The sequence below is a fragment of the Serinus canaria genome, chromosome 2 (genome assembly GCF_022539315.1).
Source record: "Serinus canaria isolate serCan28SL12 chromosome 2, serCan2020, whole genome shotgun sequence".
Lineage (NCBI taxonomy): Eukaryota > Metazoa > Chordata > Aves > Passeriformes > Fringillidae > Serinus > Serinus canaria.
Window position 1 is genome coordinate 113498173 of NC_066315.1, and position 8899 is coordinate 113507071.

General features: G+C 45.4%; 1 protein-coding gene across 1 annotated transcript; it reads right to left on the minus strand.

Annotated features, from left to right (window-relative positions):
* Positions 1 to 228: 228 nt before the first annotated feature.
* Positions 229 to 5031, minus strand: PENK (proenkephalin). The gene is made up of 3 exons (XM_030239219.2): positions 4840 to 5031; positions 4203 to 4344; positions 229 to 1275 (listed from the first exon to the last, which is right to left on the minus strand). The coding sequence occupies exons 2-3, from the start codon at positions 4338 to 4340 to the stop codon at positions 610 to 612; spliced, it is 804 nt and encodes a 267-aa protein (XP_030095079.1). The 5' UTR covers positions 4341 to 4344; positions 4840 to 5031; the 3' UTR covers positions 229 to 609.
* Positions 5032 to 8899: the final 3868 nt, after the last annotated feature.

The following is an 8899-nucleotide window of genomic DNA, read 5'->3' on the forward strand; positions in this document are numbered from 1 at the left end:
TTATTTTAGCGCTTAAAGTCAAATACACTTGTGATTTTTCTTTTTTTTAATGTCAATTGTTTAACACTGAATTATAAATTTAGGCTTTAAATATTTATTCTGTTAACTGATTAAAATTATTTATTATTTTAGTGTTCTAAGAAACAGAAAACTAAAGACAAAATTATATTTAAAGTGTTTGTGCACTACTAATTCTGTAATTACGGAAAAAAAGGTAGGCATTGTTCTGATGGCTTAAAGAAAATTTGAGATGATATTTGATTAAATGACAGAGAAAAAATAGCACTTCAGAATTTTTGCAGTTAGGATGAAGAATTATTGTATGTACAGTTAAGCAACTCTACTGTAGATGTAGTTCCTCTTTAAAGAAAACGAACACAGTAATCAAAATAGTTCTAGCATGGAAATTACAATACAGACTGAAACTTGACTAAACCAGAAAGTAGTTATTTGACTTGAAAGAACACAGAACCTGAAACAACAAATCGCAGTTTGCATCATTAACCAAGGACAGTAAAAAACTGTACAGTACAAGCAACACGTTACAATAAGTTATGACAAATAAGGCAGTCTTTCTCATTTAGGACAAAAGGGATAAAGGGAAAGGTATTAAAATCTCATAAAACCACCGTATCTCTTTTCCATCTCTGGGACTTCTTTGGAATAAGTTTCCCCATCTTCTTCTGAAGGGAGAATGGAGTCGGCAAAGCGCTTAAGGAACCCACCATATCGTTTCTGGTAATCCAGCCACCACTCCGGCCTGCCCACTCTTCTCATGAAGCCACCATATCTCTTTTGCAGCTCTTTGGCCTCCTCTTCCAATTCAGGGCTGCGCTTTGTGCTTCTCATGAAGCCTCCGTACCTTTTGCTGACATCGCCGTCATTTTCATTTACCTCTCGATAGTGCGCTGCTTCGGGGTTATCCCCTGTTCCTAGAAGCTCCTTCAGCAGATCAGAGGAGTTGGCAAGGGCATCATCATCTGAGTCTTTCTTCATAAACCCTCCATACCTCTTAGCCAGGATTTCTCCTCCATTAGCTTCATCCTCTGGTTCTGCCCGATAGAGCTCATCCATTTTCTTCATGAAACCCCCGTATCTTTTCATGAAGCCTCCGTACTTCTTCGCAAGCAAATGGTTCTCATCCAGCTCTTTCTTGTCTCCTGGAGCAATGTTGCCATCCTCAGAAAGATCCACCTTTGCCAGTTGCAAGAGCTCCTTGCAGGTCTCCCAGGCTTTGGCAGAAGGCAGTTTTCCTTCACATTCTAGTGTACATGCCTGAAAAATGGATGTGGTTTGCTGAGAATTATTTGATAGCAACTATCACCTCACTACGACCTTATCTTAGATTTACTTGTTTATAAAAGAGCACGAGCAAGCCTCTCTTTGTGAGTGGCTTGGAAGAAATGCTCTTTGGGAACAACTTGTTTGGTACCTGTCTGTTTTGAAGTTCTTTATGTCCCTCTCTGAAGGACAAGGTAGTCTCCACTATAAGAGACAGTCTACCAGGTAATATGAATTGTGGGTCCTCGATGTCAAGGTTGCCACTAGGCTTCTGTTTCAAAGGAACCCAGAAGTACAGTTCCTCTATCTCCCTTACGCTCGTGTGAGTTATGATTTATTTTTTAAAATTTACTACTGGGAAGCTAAAAACCAATTGTGGTTTGCTTCATAATGCAAGTGTAGAAACGTATTCAATCTTCATAATTATAAGTATCATACAGAAACTTTAGAAAAGCTGCACAGCATGGTCATTGCAAAGAAGCCAGCTGTACTGCACTGTTCAGTATCTTCAATACACTGCATAGCTTTAAAGGCTGTGTGTTGCCCTTGTCTCTCGTTGTGGAACAGATCATTCCAACATGTACCAACAGAAATGTGGAAATACAGGCTCTCTTAGGGCAGGATGAAAGCTCCATGTTTGCTAGCTGGAAAGCAGTAACCATCAAAGAGACAGAAAAAAAATCCTAAGCTGTGTTGTTTCTGACTGTATTGAAAAATTGCCAGGCTATAGCATGAAAAAAGCTTTCAGTACCTTATGCATATCTCATAACCTGTCTTGTGATGACAATAACATGGATATTAGCTACTATAATCTCTTTTGTGTCAGGGGAATTGAGTTCTCATGCAGCCATACCCTTGAGTTGTAAAACAAGGTGATTCCAGTGTTTTTTCTTCTTGCCTGTGGTTTTCATACCACAATAGGTAAAGAAAAACCATCAATATTTTCAATAAGAGAAATAAGTTCATTCTGACTATAGATGATGTGTTCTAAGGATCCTAACATACTTTAAAACATGAAATTAAACTCCAGCACAGCTCTGATAGCTTATTGCCCACTGCACAGTCTGTCTCTTCAGCCTTACTTTACTCTAAGAAATTTAAATATGCCTTTTTTGGTATGATCACAAGAAAATTAAAGGGATTTATATATTTTGTAATACAATAATTTAACTGGTACTACATGCTTATTACTAAATATTATAGTCATGCTGTAATGAGAGTAAGATTTCAGCTTCAGTCTGACTTTGGAATTGCTCTAAATCAAAGCAAGAATAGGTCTGTCCCTTTCTCGGTTAGTTTTAATAACCTCCTGTTGTCAGATGAACATACTTCATAAGTGTAAGTGACGAGGTACAGTGTGAATGTCTCATATCTAACAAATACAGTGTAATAAATTCAGTTATTATGTTACTAGATACTAATACCTAGAAACAATAGTTTCCAAGAATTGTTCATACATGTTTGACAAATACAAGCTATGCTGCATTGCTTCTTTACCTATTTAGTTAATAAACATTCTTACAGAACTTAAATTCTTTCTTTAATGACTGCTGAAGGTGTGCAAGACAGACTGTCAAAATAGACATGCAGAATATATACTCTGAAAAGCCCTCCCTCCATAAGGGCAAACTACCACTTTTTTTACCCTAGTTGACATTAAAGCTAAAGTTTGATTGAAAGCTAATGTAGGCAGAGAGGAAAAAAAAAAAAAAAAGAGAGAACTGTTTGGCCAGCTGTCCAAATAATATTGCCCTTCTGAGGCTGCTATGGTTAGGAGCTCTTGAGCTTTAGGAGTAAGTAGAAGTACTCAGTGGTTCCTAATTCTGTGTAAGGCTAGAGAGCCAAGTCCTTCCTTTTGCATGAGCCCAAGTAACCAGTGACATAAGAGGAACAAATTTTTAAGATCATTTATATGTGCCGAGACCATGATGCCTCAATGTGTGTGTGTTTGAAGTCAGGAACAACTGATGCCACTGGCAAAGTACTTGGTAGCCAGAGTTCCCACCTTCTTCAGGAAGGGCTGAGGGACCCCAGACTTTCACCGACCCCCTATCTTTAAACTTCAAGTTGAATTGCCTCTATGACTATTCTTTAAAATTATTTCTACATCATAAAAATTACAGATAACCCCCACCCGCCAGTCCCCCTCATTCCGGACTTAGCACGATTTGTCTAAGAAGCCAGCATCTTCCAAGGGCATATTCCTAACGCTGTGCAGCACCGTGCAGAGAGGAGAAACAGCGAAGGTACTGCTACTCTAATAGGCTTTAAACCCACTTTTTTTTTTTTTTTTTTTTTTTTTTTTTTTTAGCAAGATTTCAGGCAGATCTTTTCAGCTCGGCAGCAGTCCTGCCCGGAGAGAGCTCATCTTACCATGGAGCCGGTGGACAAGGGTCGGGACCGGGTCGGGACCCTCCCTCCCGTTCTGCTCGGCTTCCTCCCGTCCTGTCGGTGCTGGAATGCCCTGGAGGGGCAGCGACCCCTCCTTCCCTTGCAGAGATGCCCTCTGGGGTCGGATTTCCCTTCCTCCTTACGTTTTCATTGGGCCTTTTCCTGGCTCCCCGCGAGGCTGCTCGGCGGTGCCGTTTGTCCCCGTCCCTGTCCCCCAAGGCCGCCGCTCGCCGTCGGGCAGCGGGAGGGACGGGCGGTCCGAGGGCGCTCCTCGGGGCGCTCTGGGTTTGTATCAGCGCTCTCCGCTCGCTGCTCGCCCTCTGCCCAGCGCCCCTAAATCCGCTTCTCCCTCTCTCCCCTCTTCAGAAAAAGGGTCTTCCAAGCGACCCCGGTCACTTCCCCCACTACTTACTTTTCTTATTTCACTGTTTTTCCCCGCTCCCCTTTCCTCCCTTCAAAGTTAGCGGAGAAGCGGCCCGGCCGCGGGGATTCCGGGGCGCGGAGGCGTTCCCGGCCCCGGTGCCGCTTACCAGGGGGTGGATGCCGGCGCGGGGTCCCAGGTGGTAGGCGCAGGCGGCGCAGTCGCGGCCGCAGTCGGCCCGCGCACTCGGGAGCAGGCAGGTGCTGAGGGCCAGCAGCGAGCAGCCGAGTCTCAGGAGCAACGCCATGGGGCTGCGAGAAGGAGAGGTCAGCCGGCAGCCGCCTCCTCCCGCTCCCGCCCCCGGCACGGCCTCCCCCCAGCCTCGGAGAAGGGAAAGGCGGCGTGAAAGGGTTCAAACCAACTCCGCCAAACTCACGCTTATTAGAGCCCGGGTGGTTGCACTTGCGAGGTAAGCGGGAGCTTTAACTAAGCGGGCGCTTGGCAGCTGCAAGGCAACTGTCCTGCGTTCGGAACGGGAGCGGACCCGGAGGATGGAGCCCAGAAGATCCCGTTTGGTGACAGTGTTCGTCCCCAAACACTTTATCCCTCCCTGCCTGCAAAAGCCGGCACCACAGGGGGAGAAGGGACGCACCGCGGAGCGGCACGGACGGGATCCCGGCCCCTCCCGGGATGAGTTTCCCACCGGGACAACCCGAGCAGCCTCCCCGACACCGGCACCAGCCCCGGCAGAGCCGCCCCGGCCCTCCCTCGGTCCCGGCCGCGGGCAGAGCAGCTCCCTCACTCACACACACGCTGCCCTCGGGGCTCCCGGGAGTTGCCGAGAAAGAAGCCGCTCCTTGTTGAAGCCTCGGCGTCGAAGCCACTAATATTTGTAGCGAGACCGAGCAGCCTCCGGAGAAGCCCCAGGGGAGGCAGGCACAGGCGGGCCTGCTGGCAGCTCCAGCGAGGGCGGCTCGGGGGGCGCCGAGCCGAGCCCGCTGCCGGGGCCGGGCGCGCCGCTGCGGAGCGTGTGCGGGTGGCGGCGGCGGCACTTTATAATTCGTGACCGCGGGGAGAAGGCGGCCTCCCCCAATCGCCGTCGGGCTCCCGCTGACGCGGCGACTACGACATCCCCCCCGGCGCCACCGCCCCGCCGTCCGTGACTCCAGCGGGGCTTGGGATGAGGGGGTGTGTGTGCCCCTGCCATCGAGGAGGGGGGAGCGGGGAACCGGCCCCGTGAAAGTTACCGGGAGAAGTTTTCACCGGGGGCGGGCGGGGAATGAGAAAGCGTGTGAGTCATGCGGGGGTGGGCGTGAGGGACCGGGAAAGGCGCCCCGAGGCTGCGGCAGCCCCTCGGGGGTAACCCCACTCCCCAGGGCAGCGGAGGCAGGCTCCCGAAAGAGCTTCGCACATCGCGGAGAGTGGGACTGGGTTTGAGAATTTTTGGTTTTTTTTTTTTTTTTTTGGCTTGTTTTTAATTCTTTCCTTCTTTGTTTCCTCCCTCTCTGCTACTCCGCCAAACCCCAAACCCCCAAGCTGCTGGTGCTGAGCGTTCTTTCTGCATGTCTTCTGCCTCTCTCCCTGAGCCTCAGGTGTAAAACCGTTTGGGGGAAGCAGAATTTATTAGATCAAGGAAGAAGACAAGGGTTTTCATTTGAAACTATTGGAATTCGCTAGTGTGGGTAGATTTGCATTGTTGTTACAATTTTGGCGCTCAGGAAAACACAAATAGGAATGAACCAGAGACAAGCAAACCTTACAAGCACTCCTACAAGGCTCTCAAGCACAGCAGCAAGGACTGCTCCCTGTTGTGCTCTGACTGACATCTTGGGGAACAGGCATAAAACAATGACACTGATCCCTGACACCTCTTATTTGTAGAGGGCTCTGCCCCACCTATGCTCAGCTGCATTTCTTTGACTGTCAGATGCCAATTTCTACTTCAAGCCCCAAATTATTTGTAGCTGGTCTATATTAACTTGGTTTTTTTCCTGTATGGTTTTTCAGTAAAAAGAGCATTTTCCCTCATGCTAGTGTGTTTCTGGAGTGGGATTATTCTCTATTGCTCTCATTTTGCAGAAGTGAACGAGCTGTGCTCTTCATCAGTCTAAGATGTCATGTGAATGTTCTGCTCTGCATTTGCTTTGGTTGGAGTTCATAATTTCTGTGCATGAGTGATGGGAACAGAACACAGTATGTCAGTTGAAATTTCATTAGGACAATAATGCGTAATTATGTTCCCTGGAGGAAGAAGACACCTCAATTTATACCTCCCCAGGTCTCATTTGCCTTTCCTGATGCTTCAGTACATTGATGCCACACACTCACTGAGATACAGCCAGATCTTTATCCTTTAGAAGTAAGAGGAAATCCAGTACTATTACTGTATGAAAACTGTGATTTTTTTGCTGCCTTGTCTTTACATCAACTATTAGACTCAAGTTAAGGATGCTCAAATGAATGTGTGGATTTTCAGAAATACATCCATTCAAGCCAAAGGCATTGCTCTTGCCTATAATCAGTGTGTGTGAGAAGAGAATCAGGCTCTCTGTTTATGCAGTAATATCAGCCAACTTTGTGAGTGAACCCTCAAGAGAAGAGATAGACATTTAAAAAATCATCCCAGTGGGTATATTTATATTAGCATGTGAGGGATGTACATTTGGAACAATGAGCAAATTGCTATGCCACTGAATCAGCAGGATTGCTTTCAAGTTTGTTCCTGAGTTGGTTAGGGAAGCACTGACTAATTCCAGAAGTGACACATTTGATGTCTCCTTTGCTGTAAAGTTGCTCAGTACAAGTAGAGCTTTTTGAGATGGACATCATCAGAGCAGTCCTCTGGGTCACTTACTGACTCTCAGCTCTGCCATCATTTACTGACTGACAGTCAGCATAGTGTGACAGGACAGACAGTCCAGTAGTGTCATGACTGTCCCTCCAGCAGCGCACACGCCATGTGCCTGGGCTGAGAGGCTGCTGCTTTCATCCACAAGAGCATCTGTGCTCAGCCAGCTCACTCAGCTCCTCAGCCTGCCATAGCCTTCATTACTCTGTTTGATGTCACTCATTGTGCTTAATCTGCTCATGATGAAAACCAGCCAGTGTTAGAATCTCACTGTGTACAGAGGTGCAGATAATCCCTGTGGGTAAAATACAGATTATAACAGGAAAAGATAAAGGATGAAGTAAAGCATATAAAAGGACCAAATAAAAAGGCTTCTTGTAAATTCTGTGTAGAAGTGAACTAGTGAAGAGGGTTATTTTACTGTGCATGAGCCTTTTGCCTGATGATGGGAAGCAGGGAGAAGATGGACGAGATCTAGTGCGAAATGCACATCTGCAAGGACATTTCCAGCAAGTGAGAGAGAGAGAGCAGAGGTATCTGTGTACAGCCAGCACTGGGTAGAAGAAATCCAGCTGTGGCTGTTGCACGTACTACAGATATCCCTGAATCTTTGATCTGTCTGCTTTTTCCTATCTGTCATTTGCGTCTTTACCTCCTTCCTCTTTGTCATTGGTCCTCAGCCTACATCCTTGTGGAGGTTGTAAAGGGGTCCCCAAGGACTGGCAGAGTTGAGAGTGGGAAGAAGGTCCCAGCTGGACTCTTGTTTTACCCTTTCCTACAGTGCCTGCTACACAGAGTCCTTTCCTTCCTCCTGAAAGATGCTAATATTCATGGAGGATGTGATACAAGAAAGGAATGATGTAGAGGATTTTTCTTGAAGAGCTCACTTTTCCCAGTGTCAGCAGATGAAAGCTCTGTAATTCCCTGCCTGAGTTCAGTTTTGTGCAGGGAAAGTATTCTTTGCACAGAGAGGATGAAACAAAGAGAGAATTTAGCAAATTTTGCCAAAATACTACAGAGCAAAAACTACATAAGGAAAATTACTCACTGTAGGCATGGAGGGTTATATTTCCTCTGCAATGGTGAACTAAGAAACAAAGAAATAGGGAGGCAGAAAGAGAAAGAGAACACTTTTCACAGCAGTAAAGACAATAGCTTGTTGTTTGTTACTAATGTTATAATAAAAATATCCTGGTATTGATAAAAACTTCAGCATTTGTATAATCCAGAATTACCACAGACACCGACTACTTTTTATCTGCCATCAAAATATACCAGCCAAAAGTAAATTGTTTTCACAACAGTAGTGCTTGCAGTGCCAAGGGCCGTGTTGCCCTATGGTTTGTCTAACTCCCAAACTAGAGGTAGAATGAGGTGAAGCCAAGATGAAATTGTCTTCATTTTACTCATCAAGAACACAATCTGAGTGAATTTCTGAACTGTAGCAAAAAATGAGCGACTGAGTTAGAAATGGAATCTCTCTTAGAATTCGCATTGGTATCTTTTCTGCAGGACCAGCTTTCCTTTCCAAATTCTACTCATCATGCTAATCAAGCTGCTACAACGTCATTAAATGAAGATGAATTAATATAAATATGAAATAAACATGCTTTTAGCATCTCAAGCAATCCTCCTCACAACATAGAGCCTTTTTGATAGACTTGAAGAGCAGCATGTTGATGATTTTCTTCAGCTCAGTGTAAAAGGTCACAGTATTTCTTAAGAATAAACAGTCGGGTTCCATTTATCTCAGCGTAAATGGGCTTAATTTTTAATGGGAAAATACATAACTGGTATCAGAGCCAAGAAAGACATTGCAGGTCAATTCTCTTATACCAAATATAATCGAAGTAATTAAAAAACATGAGTTATTAATCTGTGTATACAAGACAGGCATTATTACTTTTTAAATATCTTTATTAAGTTATGTCTAATGTAAGCAGAGAGGAGCTGTAGTGCAGAGAGGTAGTCAATTACAGTTGATATGCGTTGCCTAAAATGTACCTTTACAGGACAGA